The sequence below is a fragment of the Manis javanica genome, chromosome 9, assembly GCF_040802235.1.
Source record: "Manis javanica isolate MJ-LG chromosome 9, MJ_LKY, whole genome shotgun sequence".
In the NCBI taxonomy this organism is placed as follows: domain Eukaryota; kingdom Metazoa; phylum Chordata; class Mammalia; order Pholidota; family Manidae; genus Manis; species Manis javanica.
Window position 1 is genome coordinate 110377378 of NC_133164.1, and position 21764 is coordinate 110399141.

Below are 21764 nucleotides of genomic sequence, written 5' to 3' on the forward strand. Positions count from 1 at the left end.
AAGCATGTCTGGGTTGAAGGGGAAAACTGCTTGACAAACAGGAGCATAAAGGAGATAAGCACCAGGGTGACACACAGTGTGATGGCAACACCCCGTGTCCACAGGCAACCTTTCTGGCCGGGGTGGGATAGCAGCGCCATCCCATATGGTTTGTGGCTGCACCTCCCCCCTCCTGTGACCCTTTTCCTCCCCGTCTTCTGCCTCCACTTTGTATCACTGTCCAGTCGGCCACGCTGCTGTCCTGCTGCTGCCTTATAGGCAGCATCTGGGCTCCTCAGTATTCCTCGTGCGTCAAGGACTTCACAAAACGTGACCTTACTCCCTTGCCACACAGTGAGCAAACGGCCGCTGAGGGGAAGAGCCTGGGAGCAGAACGCTTTGGCCTGAGTGCCGACCTTCCATTTTTCTGTGTGGTCTGCACCATCGTGGTGCCTCAGCTGGACCATGTGAAATGAACACTCTCCTAAGCCTGCTTTCTCTTCCAGAGTCTTCCCCTCTGGTAAATTCTTCCAGCTGTCCAGGGACCTTTCGGAAGTGCGGTCCTGGCCAGTGTTCCCTGCCTGCTGTGCTCTTCTCGTCCCCTCGTTGGCCTGCCTCTCACTAACCAAGCCCCCCGGGGCCCTTCACACCTGCCACCTTCCCTTGCACCACCCCTCCTTCCCTGCTCCTCAGCCACACTGACCTTCCCCCCAGGCCCTACCAGGCCATCTCCTCTGGACCTCGTGGCTTTAGCCTAATGCTTTTGCTAACATAGCATCCCTTCCTGTCCCCATCCATCCTCCTGGCAGACTCCTACTTCATGACCCTTGCTTGAAGATGATGTCCTTCATAAAGTCACCTCTGCCCTTGACCCTTGGCAGAACCCGGCACTTCCCCTGTGGTATTCCAGCAGCTTCTCTAAATGCCTCTGATGTGGGGCAGCTACCGTGCTGTGTGGTGACTGTCTGCCCGGAGCAGAGACATGAGCCACCTGTAGCTGTTAAGCACCTGAAATGGGGATAGTCCAAACTGAGGTGTGCTGTAAGCAAGAAACAGACACCAGATTTCAAAGACTTAGAGTGAAAAGAAGAATGTAAACATTTCAGTAAATCTGTGTATTGGTTACATGTTGGAATGATATTTCAGATGTAGTGGGTCAGCTAAAATACACTGCTAGAATTAGTGTCACCCGATTTTCACTTTATAAATGTATTAGAAATTTGCAAATTCTGTACGTGGCTCACATTGTATTTCTGTTGCCCAGGACTGGTTAGTCTCTCTCCCTTGGACATAAGGGCCCTTCGTCTCTGTGTTTGTGTCTGGTTCCCAAAGTTTCTTCCCAGTATTTACACCCTTGGAGTTTATTGGAACTGAAGTTCAGATTATCAAGTGCCCCTATTGCAAAAAGCTGCAATTCTTGTGGCCCTTGTTTGACCCCTGGCCTGGAATATGCTTAAATTTGAGCAGGGAGAGGACTGAATGTTCTTGGGCCACCTCCGCCCACTAGAAGGAAGAGGGCCGTCAAGCAGGTGTCATGGTCTGGTGTGAGCTGGGTACCCCCAGCAACTGGGACTCCCTGTGAGTCTGCAGAGTGGCCTCTCGCGACCTCATTTGTACTGGGCCAGTTCTGCTCCTGGATTAGCCAGCCTGCTATTGCTGGTTTCTTCAGTCTTTGCCAACACGGCAGTCTTTGCTTTATTTACCCGGTCTGTTTTGTCTTCTGAATTTCAAGCAAAGTGTCCCTTAAAATAGATCATCTTCATTTGGGCAGTATGGTGTAATTCTGCCCTGCATGATTTTACGGGAGCCTATAAAGTCCAGGGAGTTTGCTCTGACATCTTGTTGACAAGGAGGTCATATTTGTTGTTATGAATAAGAGCCAGTGTCCCCAGGACACACCTTACTCTGATTTAGTCAATGGGGAGGTCTCATCCCTAACCTCTAAAAATTAAATGGCAGAGGGACTTGCGATGTGAAAGTGGCATGTGTTTTCACGAGAAAGTGTCTTTGAGTTTCATTTGGTTTTGTGTTCTGGTGCAAATCAAGTTCGTTTTGGCAAGAACATATGCATTCAGAGAGGATTTTATCATTGTGCCTATTTATTTTTAGTAGAATGCCACTTGACTATTTGATTAAGGTAACTTCAACAATTCGACAACTTAGATTGAAACAATTCACCTTGAGAGCCAGAGGTAGCCATGGTTAGATGCTGGATTATGTAATGCACGGCGTGGGTGGAGGCCAGACTTGGTTTCTGTTTCTTCATGAGCCACAGCGATTCTGTCCACATGGCAGAGGCTTATGTGTATGATAAGTGGAGGGAGAAACAAGAAGTCTTACTTTCTTTTGCATGTGACGACAAATCTCACTTCATGCTTTAGTGAGAAATGAGACAGCGCCTAAAACTAAATGCATCTTGACATTATGGTGATTGTCTAGAGAATAAGCTGCTGAAGAATTAACTATATTTGTCACATTTTGTCTGAAGCTTCTATGAAAGTTTCTCGAGCCACTCAGTATTTAGGTAATTCAGAGTACGTACTTCCGAAGTCACTCTCAAAATAGAACCCGTTTCCCCCATCTAGTCAGTCGTGATGCCTGAGGGTGGGACCACATGCTTTGGAAGGAAGCAGCAGATGGGGGAGTTCCATTTAATGGTTTAGTGGGAAAGCAGAGGTTATTTTTCTGGCTTAGTGTTAAGAGTTGTGGTGAAGCTTACCTTGATTTGTAATGTACAATGACCACACAGTATCTTTACTCTTGAAATCTTTTTCTGTAACTGATGCTCTAATTCCTCTTTACTGCTCCATTTGTCTTAAAAAAATTCTAAATATAATTTTCTTGGAAGTGAGTAATTAATACTTCCTAGGGTGAAACTCCAGGCAGTTGGTAGAACTTGGGTGGTCTTTACTTGCTGTAGTTGGTTGGCTTTTGAATTTTTAACGATGGCGCCAAAAAGTAGTTTAGATTACAGGTTAGTACACATATTCGTATATGTATGTAACTAAAACATGTTTCTTCAAGTGGCACTTACATATCACGTGAAGCACTAATGTTTTCTAACATGTAATTCTTGGAAATGCTTCTTGTGAACTCCTAACGAGATTGCAACTCACAATTTAAAAAACACTGCCTAACACACAGCTGCAGTCTTATGTGGGGTCATTGTACCTTCCAAGAATCACCAGTCCTTTTTGAACCTTTTCCTGATGTGCCTGTCTGACCCCGACTTCACTGTGAGCACCCTTAACTTGTTTCCAGTGCTTTTCTGCCCATGCAGGTCCCCTCCATTCCCTTTCAGCTTCCATGGGAAATGGGCAAAGCCCTAGCGTGTTCTTGCCACAGCCTCTGGTCATCAGCGTTTAGTAAGATTCAGATCACATCCTTCAAGTACAGTTCTAACTTAAGGATCAAAAGTCTGTGTTGTTGCCTGAATGGAAGTGTCGTTTGAGAAATTGAGTCTCATTTTGTGAGGACAGCCAAGCCTGGTGTCCACCTCAGTGCCACAGCTCTGGCCCAGTGTGCACACAGGGACCGTGGGAAATGTTTCACTGGAGCTGTTGTAATATTCCGCTGGCTTTGGTTCCAGGGACATTTACACACCATGGCAGCCTACCTCTTCATGACCATGACACGTTTGTCCCTTTCCTTCTTAGGAAAAGGGAGTAGTTTTCTTGGGGTGGCAAGGTGGGCCGGGGGACGACTCCTGAATGTAATTAACCATCATTCAGAGAGCAAGCACCTAGACAGACAGTGTTTGGTATATTTATTTCACCTTTACAGTAGTGAAATATGGGGTTTTTTCCACCTTATGTGACATGTTTCAGGGGTTCCATTTTGCATTGTCATTATATTGGAAATATATTTGATGGCTTGTCAGGAGGGAACAGGTATAATTGTTACTAACCTGTACATTTTTCAGCCTCTAGAATAGTGTGATAGGTTAATGATAACTGAGGTTTAAATTGACAGCATTTACCACTTTATAAAAATAAGCACAAGAAATGTCAGTGTTCACTATATGAGTCGAAACTACTTTGGTTTCTGTAGGCCCTTAACAATGAACATGATGGAGATAATTTTGTAATGACAACTATTAAAAATTGATTTGATTACTGTGTTTTTGTGACAAGATGCCATCCTGTGGCAGTGACCTAAGAACGTTGTGATGGCCTCAGATGTCTGGCCCACTGGTGGGGATGTTCCTATGCCAGCACCCTGACATGTCCTTAAGACACTCCAGCTTCTCATCTTGACCTTAAAAAGTAGGCTCTCTGACCTCCTAGTAGAGCTCTTCTGTAGGATTGAAGACATATTTTAAAGTCAGTATAATGTCATTAACCTACATATTTGACATTCATTGACATTTCTTTAGCTTTGGCAACAGTAAGATGTTCTGAAACCTGGATTTCACATATTCTGTTGATGGGTGTAACGTTTGTTTAAGCCAGTTCCTTTTGACCATCTGCTATTCTGTACTTGGTTGCTATTTTATTTTTAAAATAGTTTTATTGCAGTTGCCCCTTGATGTAGACCGTAAAATAAGAGCCTTAATGGCAGGGTTGCTTCATCTTTGGCTGTTAAAAAAATTTGTTTTTTAAATGTAATGAGAAAGTGTGTTTAGGTACAAGTGAAGCCACCTAGCTTGAACATGAGTGCCTCGGACTCAGTGACCTGCTTCATTTGAGGAAAAGGGAAGCCTTAGAACAGGAGGTAGTGTTAAAGATGACACACCCCAAATGGACTTTTCACAGAAATCCTCCTTAAACTCCATAAAACTGTGCTATCATCAGAGCCACTTCTTATCCACACTGGCCAGAGCCAGCATCCCATGCACAGCCAGGCTTTCCTGCCGGCTGTAGAGATGCAGGACAGTGGCCTAGCGGGAGCCTGGACTCTAGAACCAGCCTGCCCAGATGGGAAGCTTGGGGAGGTCACACACCTCTCTGGTCTCTAGGTTTCCCATTTGTAAAATGGGCATAATAACAGTGCCATTGTAGGTTGCTGTGAGGATTAGATGTGACCTGGTCACAGTGCCTGCCTTGCTATGTAGCCTTAGTGACGGGCGCCTGTCTTTTGGTGTCTGGGCAAAGCTGACCTCATTTGATTAGTTTAGGTCTCTAACATCTGTCCATAAAAACCCAGCATGGGCATGTAGCTGTTCCGTGAATTTTTGTTAAAATGCACTTAGGTTAACGATTGGTGGGTAGCCTTTCAAAGATAGCAGTTTATGAAAGAGCTTCCAGTAAGCCTGTCTTCTACTGGTTGCATCTGCATCCTTGTCCTTCACTGCATTAGCACTGGTAGCAGAAGGCGGAGGAGATGAGTGCCAACACCACACTATACTCGCATTAGGTAGACGCACGACTCATGGTCAGTAGTCAGCACATGTCTGTGTTTGTGATAGCAGAGCTAACTGACTTTTACGCTAGCTTTATAGTGACAAAGTAGCCAAGTTGAGAACAGAGAACGTTCCCTATTTCCTAGGACAGCGTAGGTGTGGCCTTTTTTGGGCTTTCTGCTGACTGCTTCTTTTGTTACAATGCACAGCATTTATTGGCTCCTTATATAGCCTTGTGCTAGGTGAGGATCTCCATGGTGGGTTGTAGCAGAGATAGTTAAGAAAAGAAAGGAGACTCTTATGATAAGGATCTGGGGTAGTCTCATGCTCTGTGCCCACCCAACCAGTGGTAACTTCGATTTTTCATTATCCTTCCTTCATACATCATTAAGGGGAAACCGCTTTCTAGTTAACCAAAACTTTTAAATTACCTAAAAGGAAACCCTAAGCCTGGAGCAAGTCATTTCAATAAATCTTGTTCATACTTTACCTTCTACTGCTTTTTTTCATGCAAGAAGGAAGCTTTTTCAAGTACATTTGAAAAATATTGTCAGTAAATTAGAAAGCTTCATGGTAAGCCAGCAAGGAGTTAAAATAAGAGCCCAAGATTTGGAGTTAGGAGATCTGGATTCTGTTTTGGGCTCTTAAAGCTAACTGTGGGGCAGGTCTGATTATATCTAAAGGACTTTGCAGCTTTTAGGCATTTTGAATATGGCAGCAGCAACTGCGTGTTATTAGGTGAGGGTAACAGAAGTTGTGTTCCAATTTACACCTCAGGTCAGGTAAACGTCAGAGCCTATGATCAAAGCACTCCTGCAGCAGGACACAGAGTACACATGGTCTGTGAGACACCCTGCGGTCCAGGCCCCTGACCTGCATCTGAGTTACGCCTGCCTAGGGGACTCGCAGAGTCTGAAAGGGGACTTGGGAGCTGCTCCAAAGGAATTTCATCTAAGTCTTTTAAATCAGAAAGATACGTGCTATGTGGTGGCTGGAGGAAGAAGCACCGTGTGTCCAAAAATTAACTAGTAAAACCAATCCGTGGTCTTGGATTTCGCAGTAGTGCACCTACTAGATTGAAAGATTGAAGCCTTTTTTTTTTTTAACAATAAGTAACTTACCAAATTAAGCAGTAACAGGACAGACTCTATATTCTTCCCCTAGACTCTCAGTTTTGAGTGAGCTCTTTAGTTTATAGCACTTGATCAATAAATACTAGTTGAAATTTTCCCAACTTTCTTTTACCATCTCCTCTTTACACTGGGCCAGCTGTGCCTCCAAGCCTCCTGTGCTCCTGAGCAACCCTTGCCTTACTGCTCGCTTGCTCCCTGGGCCCAGGAGATGGTTTGTTTCTGTTACGTTGGGTAGTAGACAGCCTGCAGAGTCTTGGGCAGCTGAAGATAGGTGTGTGAAGCCTTGGGCTCACCATTACCAGTCTCCCTTCTGCCTGCACCCCATCCCCACTGCACTCCAGCGTCAGGCCCTGGACCTTCATCTCTCTTTGTAAAGAAAACATTTTTAAGAATGCTGACATTCAGTGAATAAATGGGAATATTAATTCTTTGCTCTCTTCTCAACAGACGCGAGACGACTTCCTGGGACAGGTGGACATACCCCTCAGCCATCTCCCGGTAAGGACAGTTATCTGCTACATGTGTGCTATGAGCAGTGCATTCTGTTTGCAGTTGGGTGTTTTCCAAGCAGTATTTCTTCAACACACTAGAGGAGGCTGAAAAGAAGACTGGACGCTGGCCCTGGCCCTTTCTAGAAAGTGGTCCTTCCAAGGGGCTAAGAGAGAGGAGCATAATTGAAAAAGCATGTGTAACTGATCATGCAAGGAAGCATGTTCACATTTCCAGCAATTTTCTCTTCTCTCCAGCTAGTGTACCTTTGTCACATCACAGAACAACTGCCTTCTTCTATCACCCCCTCCTCCTTGTCACTGGAATGTCTTTGTTTTTCAGATTCATCCTTGGATATAACCAAACATTTGTTCCCTTTGTCCAGAAGTGCACAGGCTGTTCCTCTTGGGTACCTCTATAACAAGCTAGTGTTCCCCCACATGTTGGTATATGCCTTTCTTAGCATGGAGACAAACAGTGCTATTGGTTTGGAGTAAACCTGTTGCTGGAAATGCTCACTCTAGCTTCAGAAACGTACTGATCTGGCATGTAGTATTGTTACCATTTCTCTGCTCGCACCAGTAGCAGAACAGTTGGGGCTGTTGACTAATAACTGAGGTTGAAGGTGTCTCCCACGTGCTCCAGAAGCAATATAGGTAGAATGGGGGGCAAGACTTGGAGGCCTTGGTGAAGGTGGATCCTGTCATCTCCCAGCTTTCTAGATTATTCCACCCCTGCTCCTGGCCCTTCCTCCCATGGGCAAACTGACTGAGGTGGCACCTAAGAGGGGATAAGTCAAATGTTTCTGCCTTCGAAAGGCATTTTGTTATTTTTTAATGCCTTGTGTGAGCAAACAGCATAGTCTAGAGACTAAGATGATTGAAACCGTATAGTGTAAGCCTACCACTATGGCTATTACCACATGTTAAATACCAAGAAAAGCTGTCTCTTACCCAGGAAGCTTTGAAGACATATTGTGAAGGATAGTGCTAGCAAGCAATTCTTCTTAATTTACTCAGGGTAGCTATTAAGGAAGAAAGTTTCAAGTGCATTCCCTTCTAAAAGATTGGAAGCAACATTGATATCATTCAAATATTTTGGTTTGTTTCTGTGTAAAAACATGAAGTTCCAAGGTGCCTGTGGAGGGTGCATGTGTGTGCTTGAAACTTTATAAGCCATCAGAACCCCCAGTTATTCTGTAAAGTCACATTGAGAGGATATGAAAGTCTCACCATTTGCATGGGAAGACTCTTCGTGTATTTCTGCATCAGCAGGAGTTCTGTCTGTGGTCTTCAGGTTGAAGCTCTAATCTCCTCTCATTTTTAGGCAGTGCTGGTTGATTGGCTGGTCTGTAGTGAGTGTCCTATCCACCCTTATCCCTAATGCAAAGCTGCATCTCAGTGACAGCAAATGATACAATATTCTCTAAAGGGTGTAAGTAAAACTTTTAAACAACTCGCTCCAACAATTCCTGGTTTGAGTGATTGAGTGTCGATTGGTTTCGAGAGGTTGGGTGAGACTCCTAGAGGAACAGAAGAACATTCCTCTTCAGAAACCAAGTCCGTAGAGGGAATTGTTTAGCTTTGGATTTGGGTGGAGCCAAGAGTGAGCTTTCCATGAAAGAAGAGGTGCCAAGGCCCAGGACTAGAATAGAAACCAGCTGGTGGGAGAGCAGACTAGTGAACGCCTGGGGAGGCCTGAGCACTTGTCCGTGAGCTGAGCCAGCTGACCGATGGAGCTTCCCAGGTTTGCCTCCGCCCAAAGCTTAGCTTGCACTGGAGTGCTGTGTTCTCCGTGCTTACGCTGACCAGCTCTGTGGAGCCAGCCACAGTCGGGAGAGGAAGCCAAAGGAGAGGTGCGCTGGTGCCTCCCTCATCCTCCTAAGTGTTGGAGGAAACCAGCTAGCGTACTCAGAATGGGCGTGGCCTTTTGGCCTGGGGTTTGAGGTGTACACATATATATGCTTGGTCACATGTATAGGAATATATTTTGTGGAGTAAATAACGGATGTTCTTTTCTTGATTGCTACATGACCATTGTCAAGGCAGATTATATATGGCCTGTAGATTATATGTGGCCTATATTTGTCAAAATCATCAAATTTCAGGTAAAAGAAATGAGGTAAATCATCTTACTAGGCATGAGAAGATGATGGAGAGCAGAATGTGGTGGCTGCCATTACCAACGCACTCAAGCCTCAAGATTTAAGGAATCTGATCAGGCATTTGAGTATTAATCAGTTTTATACAGTTCCATTAGCTGATAGAGAATTTATTTCTTCAGAAGAGATTTGCCAATAGACATGATTCTGGTCTCTGAGGAAGAATCAGGGAAGTAAGTTCTGCCCTCATGTAGCTTAGCAGTGCCAGCTGTTAGGGAAGACACACGTGATCCTTGAGCATTTGAAATGGGGCTCATGTGACTGAGGAACTGAATTTATCATTGTATTTCATTATAATTAATCAAAATTTAAATTAAGCCACATGTGACAAATGGCACCATATTGAATGGTACATGTGAGGATCAGACCAGCAGTCCCTGGCTTAGATAAAAAAATGTCTTAATTCTGCATTCCCTTTTCCTCAGACAATAATTCTGGCTATTGGAAGGCACTGGGGGTGGAGAAATTCTCAAACCTGCCAGTTTAACTTGGTGATTTTTCATTCAGGTCTTTTCCTCTCCCCAAGGCTGTTTCTCTCCAGTTTCCCACAGCTAACATACCAAGAATATTTAATCTAAGTAATAAGAAAAGGTCCGAAATTTGGAATCATAGAAATTACAGTAAGGGAAATATTTTTGTCATTTTTTAAATGTGTGTTAGCAAATACCTAATTGCCCTTACCTCCATATTGACGTATATATATATACACACTTACCTATCGGAGGGCCAGAATGAGAACTTCACCTGACTGCCTCCAAGATACCATGAACCTGTTCCTTTAAAAAAAAAAATCATCTCTGCCTTGATTCTGGTCTAAGACATTGCCAGCATTTCAGTGTGGCTCTTTTCTAAATCAGGAGCTAGATAGACAAGGTTCATGAGCAGAACTAAGCTTGATGTAATCTCCTGATGGTTAGGAAATTATTTTTAATCATTTAAATATCCTGTTTTGCATATGTTTGGAAAAAGAAGTATTTTATATGTAATAATTGATGTTTGTTGAAGACCTGTCTTCCCTTGATGAAATTCTAGAGGCCTGTTGATGCAGTTGCCAGAGGATATTGGTGTTTGCCATGTAAAACCTTCCTGTTAAATTCTTAGGAAGGGCTCTCGCACTGTCCTCACCTGCAGCTGTGATTACCCTGCCAGAAGGACTGGAGGGTGACCCCGCCTCTAAGTTGGGCTGTGCAGGAACAGACTCTTCTGTGGATGCCCGCTGCAGAGCTGCAAGCTTCTTGTTCTCCTATGTGGTGCACACAGGCCCTCCTTGGCCCACTGCCCTGTGTCGGGTCCCTGGATTGCTTCCATGCTCTGCTGGGCCTTGTAGGCTGTTGTGAGCGTCCAAGTTGGAGCTCTGCCAGGGACACAGGCGAAGGAGGCCACTTGGAACAGAGAAGTGGGGCTGGGAGGATTGTGTGAAGCCCGGGGACCTTCCCGAGTTAAAGTCACTACCTTTTATTGACCCCAAGGGCCGAGGAGGTCAGTGTCAGCTCCATCATTGTGCCCTAAATAGAGAGTGATAATGTGGAAAGAAAAGACCTCTTTCCCCCTCTTTGGTCATGGATTCCTCAGTGCTTTATACTTATGAAATGCTTCTAGATGGAAGGAAATTCTTTGAGAATTGTGATTCACTTTCATTCTTGGCCCTTAGATTCAGTTTGCCCAGTTTTATTTGTGGAGGAAAAAAACAGGAAATAGGACGCAAGGAGTTGAGATTGGTAGGGACCTGTCTTTCCTTTGCTTCTATTCCAGATTTGCCACTTGTCTTTAGTATGTATCTTCCATTTTACTTTTGAGGTTTAGGAGTGAGTAAAAGACGAAGAAGGAACAGGGGGAGTTGATAAAGTTAGGAGTCTGACCTTGGTGCAGATCTGAGAGTTAAGAAAATGTGAATTCATACTCACAGAAGTCTCCAAAGGTCAAGCTTTAAAAGATTTCTCAGGAATTGTTGACTGCGATCTTGGAGATGGGTGTGTTGCCTTGGTAGCCTTAATAGGTTGCTAATCCTCTCTGGGCCGCTGTCTTCTCACCTGTGCAATGAAGGCATTTGCATAGATGAACCCAGTTTCCCACCTAGCTCTGTGAAACGGGCATCTTAGCTACTGGGTGACATTCACTGAGCAGAGGCACAGTCACATGACGTATGTGTTACCTGGGAGACTTGGACAGCATGACTTCAGGAGACACGGGGGAGACAGAGGCTATGATCTGGGAAGGTAGTTGTTGTCTACCAGCCTGAAGTCCGTACTGTAGCGCAAGCAGAGCTCATCTTTTTTATTCCTTTATAGTAGGACACAAGAGCACACCTAGCTGTGACTGCACTATTATTGCTGATTTGTTTTAAAAAAAGACAAAAAACCATCATGTTTGCATTGGTTTGTTAAATTCAGTGTGGCATTGACCAAAGCCTATACAGTTATAGACAAAAATAACTCCAAGCCTTGTATTAACAATAGAATGACATTATCTGGCAGGTGTGCCTGTTACACGTCTGAAATTTTTCTTGCCTCGTCCATCAGTTGTGCCCCTCTGCCCTTTGAGCCCTCAACACACCGACTCCTCCCCAGCTACAAAATCTCAGTATCCATACCAAATGCACTGGGGTGGAGAAAACTATTTCTCCTATTTTAGTCAAGTGCTACTCAAGGGGGTAACTCGTGAATTGTAGTTTTCCTAGAGTGAGGCATTTTCAGGGTGTTCGTACTGTTTGGCACCTTTACTTGAGGGGAGCTCCTTGTTGAGCACCCCTTTTATCTTCAGCTGGTAGGAGGGTAATGGTTCCATCTCATGCACAAAACTCAGCATCATAGAGCTTGGATGACTTGAGAGACTTCATCCACCCTTGTATTCACAGGAGAGGAGGCCTAGGCTGGAGAGGGAAGTGACTTGCGCGGTGATCAGGTTCCTGGCAGTGCTGGTCCAGGGGCTGGAGGGGCAGGGGGCTTAGTCTAAGGCACAGGTACTTTTGGTGATTATGTCCAGGTCTTGGTATGGCTGTGTTCTCTTCCATTTGACCACAAAGTTATTTCTTTCACTGTATGTCATGGTACCTGCAGTTCTGAAAGGAACTAATCTTTCTAAGATGACAGCACACAGTATTCAGAAGTTTTCACTTGAATGCTCAATAACCTGGCGCAGGAGGCAGCAGCATCCATTTGGGCCGGTACTGTTAACGTCAGTCTCAGAGATGGCTTTGTACCAGGAGCACTCTCAGTGCTCTCCTGAGAGTCTCTGCACTGGGCTTTAGTTCAGGGAATAAGATGAAGTAGGAGCAGGAATGATGTTATGAAGAATCCTGTAGTTATCCACAAGATCACCATCATTTTCACTCTATAGAGAATTTCCATGAAGGTGAATTTTCATTTTTTAATGCCCTGCCTTTTATTGCCAAGCATTGAGTCAGCAAGACTCACAGTGACATGAAAATGTAGAAAATATAATGATAATAATGGCCCATGTTTGTTAAGTGTGAACTATTATAAGGACTTTACACCAAGCCAGCTGACTGGTTTAATCTCCACAGCAGCTTGGAGTAAGGTCCTGTTGCTACCCCACTTTATAGATGAGGCCACCGAGGCACGGATTAGTGAGGACCTTGCCCTTGGCTGTGTAGTGTAGCTTTGTGAGTGACAACACCAGGGCACAGGCCTCGGAGATCTGCCTCTTGATCTGTGGGGTGTTTGCCTTTTAAACTATGGAGCATCTGACAGTTTGATTTTCAGAGTCCCTCTAAGCCCTGGTTTTCTGTCGCCTGTCCTCTGCGCTCTCGGCTGCCACTAGATCCCCCACGCCTGCGAATGACCCTGTAGCCGTGCTCATGCTGTGGGATTCCTCAGCTTGAATCGCGCTTCCTCCCAATTCTCCAACTACCCAATCTTGCCTATCATCTCGGTTTGGACTGCACCCCTGACAACGGTTTTGATCCTCAAGTCAGCGTCTCCTCCCTCCGCCCCAAGTCTCATGGAGCCTCTGCGTGTCCATGAATTTGTTGTGCCTCAGATACAACGGCCCCTCCTAAACAGTCACAGCCCAAGGAGAAGTACCGTGGTGTAGTCACATGCCTTTCACATGAGAATTCTAAAATTATTTGTTGGTTGAATAAATGAAAAAGGGAAGAAATGCCAGCAGTAGTACTCGTGATTAATATGTTTTTTTATTGTAAGTGATGTTTATTGGCAAACTTTTTTTTTCATTTCCAAAATGCTTTACTACCTTAGTGATAACTATCTAGAGAATATAACTGACTTTGTTCAGTAATGGTGAATGCTCATGGCCTTGGTAGTTTACTGTAGATCAGATGAATTAATTAGCTACTTGTACAAGTGCAGCTGTGTGCCATTCAGTGTTCTTGGCATATGAAGATTACAGTGGTGAGCGAGTCCAAGTCTGATCTCATGAGCTTGCATTCTAGAAGTGATGGATGATAAACTAGTAAATAAAGAAATGAGCAAGGTAATTTCAGCTAGTAGAAAGAGGGGAGATGGGACAGGATCTGTGATAGTGGGTGGTAGGCAGATGGTGGTGATTAGGATGCCATGTCTGAGGGTGTGGCCTGCGATCTCAGACCTGGATAGAAAAATGGAGATGGCCAGGGCCCTCCATCAGGACCTGTAAGGTAGCATCAGATGTGATGCAGGGCGGATGAGGCCGGGATGGCCGGAGTAAGGGGTGAATGAGAGGCAGGTTCACACTGAGGTTATAGGTGACTAAGAGCAAGATGTGTTTGACCTTGTAGGCCACAAGAAAGAATTTTCAGTTTGTTATAGGCAGAGTAGGAAGCCATTAAAAATGTAAAGCAGGGAGTGGCATAAAACATAATGTTTCAAGTGCGCATGCATACACACACACACCCCTCACACACATACCACCTACCACACAAACACATACACAAACACACAGCACACACACACAAACATACACGCCCGTCTGATACAAGAAATTGTATTGTGGTTTGTCTCTGTTACAAAGGTAATGTTTTAAATAGAATTAAAGAATCTAGGTATTTGAAGTTTTACTATATACAGTATTTTTAAATTAATGAAATAGTAACATTCATTTTTCCAATTTCCTGCTTTGACCAACTGATTTTGCACAATATGAGCCCTGATTTCTTTTAAAAATGAATAAATATTGCACTAATATTCATAGCTTCATGAAATAAGCACCAGCCAAAGGCTGATGGTGGAAAAGATAATCTTTCAGTTAGGCTGATGACATGATGTTTAATGTTAAAAATAAAATAACATTGCCTTCCCAGATTAGATCTCTCTTATTTTCATGTTAAACTCCATCTTTAGGTTCCTTGAATCACAGGGGCCTTTATTTGGAGGGCACCAGTGACCACTGGTTCTCCGAAGCTAATCAGCAGCATGAGATTGAGGCCAGCTCCCTGCACTTAGAAATTACACTTGGCAGTGACGACTATAATTTTGTCATTTGTCTGAGGCTGGAGCTGCCTCCTAAAACTGAGTGTTGATAGTGACATCTAGTGGATCTTGGGTACCTAAAGTTCTGTGACCTTACAGAGTTGTGTGTCAAGTACAAGTGGAGGAACCAGCTCATTTTCACCATTCCTGTGTTCTAGACCACGAACATGTATTCTCTGTAATTCATTTTGGTGTATCTAAAATACAAAACTATCAGGAGTTATTGAAACTTAATTTTTTTTCCTGTAGACAGAAGATCCAACCATGGAGCGACCCTATACCTTTAAGGATTTTCTCCTCAGACCTAGAAGGTGAGGCTTAGGGTGCAGGTGTCTTTTATGCTTTGGCTGTTGGTTTTCTCTGAAGAAGATTTTAGCTCCTTTACCGGTTTCATCTTTTTAAAAAGTCAACATAAATATGAAAGATGCAACCAAGTCGTATCCTTTATAACCGGTTTTCTTCCATTATGCAGTCATAAATCTCGAGTCAAGGGATTTTTGCGATTGAAAATGGCCTATATGCCCAAAAATGGAGGTCAAGATGAAGAAAACAGTGAGCAGAGGGATGACCTGGAGGTAAGCAGCAGAGCTTCAGTCTGTATTCCTTGGCTAAGATCCTATTAATATTTTACTTTAAGGCTTTATAACTTAGGGACATAAAGGTTTATAAAGCTTATGTGTGGAAAAAAGTGTGTCCGTGAATCTGTCTTTAATCATCTACCAATGTGCTTGGTTTTAGTAAAAAAGATGAACTTTTCATTTTCTGTTCCAACACTAATAATTGAAGAGGTTTCTCTTTATAAAATGTTATACCCATATTCTATTAATAACCCCACCATTATATGACATTTTTCTCACATATTTAGTTGATTTTTTGGACCTTCAGCTCTTTGTAAATTCCTTTTAGCCCTTGGAATCGCTTCAGAGTGGTAAGTGGCTGAGGAAGTCTTTTCCCAGTTTATTACCACACTTGCCCCCGTGATGACATGCGTTAGGAAGGCGCTCCTCTGCAAACGCCTGTTTGGAATCAGCTGTCCGGGGAACTTTTCATTTTTTTCCCTCCTGACATGGCTGCCTTGTAACTTCTAGGCACATACCTCTACTGTGGGTCCTGTTGTACCTTCTCAACACTCTGCAGACGGGACTCTTCTGTTAGATTCTCATGTTGTTCTGAAAATGGCCGTGAAGCAAAGCCTCTCTGTGGCCTGTTAGCACATCTGTTTGCAGCTGTTGCGTATACGTGATACATGAATAGTGTGTTACAGGCAAATTAACAGAACCCCCTGAGACCAAGAGGCCATATTTCCAGGCAGGATTTCACTTGGGAGCTTTCATCTGTGTGTATATGTGAGGAGGAGTGAGGTGGGTGGCAGACGGTTATGAATGTTAAGATTTCATGAGCGTATCAACAGATTTTTATCTCAAATCCAAGGAATTTTTTACACTCCTCTAGCCTTCCATCTGCAGTAACCAGTGAATTACTTAATTTTCCAGTGATTTTGCTAGGGGATGTTAGGAAGGAATACTTAATGCCTAAAATATGTGTTGCAAAAATGTGACTTTAGCTCTGGTACCATGGAGCCCGTGTCTGTGGCAGCAACAATGGGGAGCACCTCCCTGGAAGTGGTGGTTCCCAGGCTGCTACTGGCACCCATGATTGTGCTCCGTGTGGAGCGGGAGCTTCACTTCCTCCCAAAGCTGGCATTGGTGCCATCCTCCTGGGGGAGGTAGAGCCCCGGGCCTCGAGGTCACTCGTGCCATGGTCTCTGCCAGCGCACCCATGCAGTGCAGCTCACCTCAGCAGCTCCCTTTCCCCTTGTGAAGGTGATGAGAAGATGCCAGCGTAGCATGACCCACGTCATTGGCCTGGCTCTCTACAGCCCTGGGGTCCTTCCGGTCAAAACAACAAACATGAAATAAGAAAAGAGTATAATGTGACTTAAGCAGTATAAGAGACTGTCCACGTCTAAATCTGTGCTGCTCTGTAATCCAGTCACCTTAGAAGGCAGCACAATTAACTGGCCATTGTTCAGAATTTTGTTGAGGCTCTTCTAGAATTGATTTTCTGCCCTTTTTGGGAATTTCTCCAAATGTGGCACATGGAGAGTGCCCAGGAGCGAGGAGGAAGGACACAGAGCTCACTGGTTGTCCTTCCCTCACAGCTGGAGAACCCTCCTCACCGTCTCCCATTTGATCTTACCCCACAGCACGGGTGGGAGGTTGTCGACTCGAATGACTCGGCTTCTCAGCACCAGGAGGAGCTTCCTCCCCCTCCTCTGCCTCCCGGCTGGGAAGAAAAAGTGGACAATTTAGGTCGGACTTACTACGTCAACCACAACAACCGCACCACTCAGTGGCACCGTCCGAGCTTAATGTGAGTACCGTGCAATGGTCAGGAGAACCACCTCATGCCCTGTGGTGGGTCTGAATGGAGCAGCTTGGCAGCCGGGACAAGGTTGGGAAGTAAATCTCATGTCAGTATCAGCATATGGTTGTGTAGGATTCCTCTTCATTCAGTCGGAGCCTGGGAACCCGTCAGGATCTATGCATCATAACTAAGAAGCTCTTCCCTTTGTATCATGTTCTCCTGTTTTAAATATGAACTAATTTATTTTGGATGTCCTTAGGTAGATCATGAAATATAAAGCAGAGGCGATGTTTCCTAGATCTGTCGCATGTTCGGTGATGATATCACTTCCCTCTTCTTCAGCTGCGTCTCCTCACTAACCCAGAGCGGAAAACAGCAGACAAATCGGCTATTCTATCTTCTCTTGAAGCTTTTGGATTTTTATTCCTTTTAGTTATTTGATTTGGAAACTCTCTCAAAGCCATTTTTTTCCTTTTTGGGAATTTATATTTCACCCCCTTGATAGAATTAGAAACATACGGGAGGGTGGCACACTCAGAATTACTAATTAATGTTTATTCTAATCCCTCACCAGCCTCAGGGATGCAGTGAATTGATTACTGTTTTGTTCACATGGCAATTTTTGGTTTGATGATAGAAAATAAACACTGGTAAAACCTCAGCTAGTATAAAAAAAGGATTTGAAGCAGCTTGTTTTTAAATCATAGTATACAGTAAGATCTAAGGCTATTAATATACACTAAAAGGCAAAAACAAAGTATTAAAAGAAAAAGGAGAAATTATCCTAGGAACATGAGCTTCCTAGCAGCCAAGACAAGGTGTAATTATCAGTAAATTATATAATTGCATAATTGTATAATAAAAGCACAAATATTAGGTGAGATAAATCTCTTTAACCCAGACTCAGAAATTCCCTCATGATGGTTTTTATGCAGGTTACTAGCAGTGTGATGAATGGTGGTGTCTGTAACCTGTTTGTCCTCAGAAATTGCAAAGATGTGGACTGTGGTGAGGAAGGTGGCCAAGAAGGTGGTTTAGGTTGTGTTTGAAAGTGTGCAGAATCTGTAGCAATGAATCCTTCCTAAGCCTCCCAGTGGGTTCTCCCCTGTCAGCTGTCCTCAGTCAGCTTTGGACTGCCCAGCATGGACATCCATTGTTCCCAGGACAGTGTAACTATCCAAATGTCCAAATGAGAAACGCTTCTTTGTTGCAATTTTTTCCCGTGTAGAACTATAAATGGAAACGGTTTAGTTGATTCTTTTAATATTTATTTGTTTTCCTTTTCCTTTTGATTAACGATCATAACTGTTAACACTATTATAAGCCATTTGACTACTCTAGCTATTTGTAAAAAACAATTAGACCCACCTTGGGCTTGGGTACCTGGAATGATCAGAAGAATCTTGGTAGCAACATCTTACGCAAAGCGCCATTATCTGCCTTGGCTGAACATTGTAGGAAACAGCTCAGTAGAGACAGAGTGTCATGTGATCTCTGTAGGAAAGTGACCAGAAAGGCAGCTCAGCAGAAGGAAGAAATACTAATAGCCGATGCATACGTGGAAGAATGTTCACCTACGCTAAAGATTATCATGCAGATTAAAGCCTATGGGGGACAAATGGGGGTAATTGCTACTTTCTCTACCTCACAAAGTTGTGAAACTGAGGGAGTTCATTAGAAAGCACTTCACTCTTTTTAAATGTACTACCCTTTGGTGGCAATGAAACCAAAACAAAAGATTCATTTGGATAAATGCAGGCTCATCAGTAGTCTAGAAGCAACATGGGAAAATACGGTTCTTAATCCAAGTTCAGGTTCACATGTATTTTCCGGAGAAGTCAGTGCCAATTGGTGAGGCGTTAGTGCCAGGAGAAGCTGGACCAGGAAGGACGTCAGCAGAGCTTGAGGAGTGCAAGGCCTCTAGAAAGCAAGAGAGAAGTTAGATAAGGAAAGAGTCCGTCCGCAATAACCTCTTCATCCTGTCTGAACTGTTTGAGGCTTTGAGGTTCTTTCTCCTTAACTTTTTGGGGCTTGGCCAGAAGCCCTCAAGCCTTCCAGAATTGTTTTTTAAAGTATTGTCTTAATTCAGAGAGAATTTTCTTCATAATTTACTTTTCATAGAATATTGCAGCACTCTGAGGAAAAATTGATATTACAATGTCTTTTTCAAAAGGCTGTATCTGAGGAAATCATATAGTGAAGTGATTTCCATGTGGTAGCAAAGAATTAAGACTATCCTGGGGACTCTTCATTTCTTACACTGTTTATTCCAAATTTCAATCCCTTGAAAAATCTTCTTTGACATCTCATTGACACTCAGGCTGTTCTTACAGGGTCCTTCTCCATCCTGTCTTTTGCCAGACTTACCACCCCTAGTCCTAAACGTACGGTGCACCGAGGGCCTGGATCATGCACACCTGCTTTCTGATTACTTTCTCTTCTTCCTTGGCTCCCAGGATGTTAACCCTCCCTCCTCCCCCAGGCCCCCTCCCCAAAAGAAATCCAAAACAAAACTAGAATGTGCCCTTCCCCTTCTGGGAAGACACCTGTATATGGCGCCCTGCTGTGCCTGCCTCAAGGAGAACTGGACCTGCTCTGCTCAGCTCTCCGTGAAAGCCTTTTGCTGCCCCGTAATGGCACAGAGCCCGAAACACTCCAAGTGCCTGTTTGAGCAGAGACTGTTTTTTTATCCACAAATTGACCCCTAGTTTCTGGCACAAAGTAGGAGTTCAGCAAAATACCTTTTAACTGAGTGAATGACTACAAATGAATCATTTCTGGAAGTGATTCTATGCATGTAGTTTAGTGAACTGTCAAGGCCTCGATACAGAGCTGTAGAATGGAAGGTAGTGCCGTAGAAGGCTTCCCCAGGCCTCTCAGGTGTGGGAGTGCCTTTTACAACAGTCCTGATTTCAGATTTGTCCTCACCCATTTAAATGAGAAGTGTAAATTTTTTACTATAAAAACCACAATTTTAAAAAGATGGTGAAAGAATTGTATTAAAACAAGAAAAGAAGATGAACTTTTTAAACTCACTTATTTTAACTCTTTATTGCCTTTTTCTAACACTGCCTACCTTAGCCATAATTTTACCATACAGTTAACTCAGATCTTCACAGTCACTAGTGAGTGTCAGTGACCCGACACACTCATCGTAATTGGCACTGAACTTGATAAATGTATGGTTTTTCTAATTTTTATACATCTATATATTTCCCATCAAGGTCAAATGAAACATATGTACATGAACTTAATAATGACTGAAGAAAACAGAAATAGCCAGCTCTGATTTTTTTCCCTGCCTCTAATAAAAGTATTTTTGTTTTGTCATCTCAGATATATTTTTTAATAGCTATTTTTTTTGGTATTATTAATCTACAGTTACATGAAGAACATTATGTCTATTAGGCTCCCCCCTTCACCAAGTCCCCCCCACATACCCCTTCACAGTCACTGTCCATCAGTGTAGTAAGATGCTGTTCATCTCAGATATTTTTAAATGTTCATCTTGCCATGAGTGTTTAAACTTCTAGTCAATTTCATTAACTCTCATTCAGTGGCAAAAGACATACCTTATGTGAACATTTTCGTTTTATCACTAAAGATCATAAAAGCCCCTGATTGGAATTTCAGAATCGGAGTATTTTGCTTCTTTAGACTATTTAGTTGTTTCTGGTTCACAGTGATTACTAATTATTTGAGCATGCTGGTTAAGGAAGATTGGCATAATTAATTTTTTAAACACCCCTTTTAAAACAAAAAGTCCTTTCAGACTAGTGGATTCTTATGTATTTCTGAGAAGTAAAAATACAGATATTGCAATATTAAAACCTGTATTTCTCAACCTCTCAGAAGTGCCTGTAACAACTTAAGTATGTATTAGGACCTGGCACATAGCATGCAAACATTAGTCACTTGGTATTGACTGAATAAATAACAACTAATATTTCAAGTGAAGATTCAAAATTTTGGTGAAACTAACATATAAAATGTAAGGCCAGTCAACATAAAGTGAAATTGCTTTCATCTCTAATAAAGTACAGGAAGATAATGTAAATTTTTCTTTGCCTCCTTAGATACTACTGAAGTATTTTATATATTTCATAAAGATATTCTGATCATTTTCCTTCTAAGATTTTTTCTGTTCTATAATAACTTACAATTTTTATCATCATTACATCTTAAGAATTGAATGTCATATAAAAGTGGCTGCAGTGACATAAAATCACAAATACAGTATTACATTTTCTACCATATCCAACAGAGTATCATTTTTCATCATCTGTTTTGGTGGTTTCAGAAATGTGATTACTATGCCTGTGTGTCCTTTTATTTTAATTATTTTCCCCTATGGGCCACTATTGTGTCCGTTTTCCTGAAGGTATCTAGATTTAATGTGATCTTTTTAGTTTTGTTATAGTTTAATAGAGCTATAAAATATGCAAGATATATATTTCTGTTAGAATTTAAGAGTTAGTGTATTGGGTAAACAGATATACAGTAAGACTTCATTAATTCAGATTTTAATAATAAGGAATTATCGTTTTAATGTGGGTTAAAAGGAAGCTAACTTTCGGACTACCCCCATTTACTAGTAAAGTTAATGATGTGAAGATGTTTGTTGAAAATAATCTGAAACTGGTGGTAGAGTCACGTATTTATTTGCATACAGTGTTGCTAATTGCAATAGTTTGCTTATTCCAAACTAGTTACGTATCAGGTGTAAAAGGTTCTTTATTGGGATATGGTATAAGTTAGTTTGAAACTATAAGAACATTTTAACACCTTTGTTTTAGGAAGCATCATAATGAGAGCCCTTGATTAATACTCTATTTCAATTAGTCCGAAATAATGTTTTCAAATATTTT

At 42.8% G+C, this 21764-nt stretch overlaps 1 protein-coding gene across 14 annotated transcripts in view; it reads left to right on the forward strand.

The window, feature by feature from the left end:
- Positions 1-21764, forward strand: part of NEDD4L (NEDD4 like E3 ubiquitin protein ligase) — a 308396-nt gene that overhangs the window by 228118 nt on the left and 58514 nt on the right. For all 14 annotated transcript variants that reach the window (XM_073213140.1, XM_073213141.1, XM_073213142.1 and 11 more), the window contains 4 exons: positions 6901-6951; positions 14779-14840; positions 15002-15104; positions 16736-16902. In XM_073213140.1, the coding sequence (XP_073069241.1) occupies positions 6901-6951; positions 14779-14840; positions 15002-15104; positions 16736-16902 (383 nt within the window). The remainder of the gene's footprint in view (positions 1-6900; positions 6952-14778; positions 14841-15001; positions 15105-16735; positions 16903-21764) is intronic.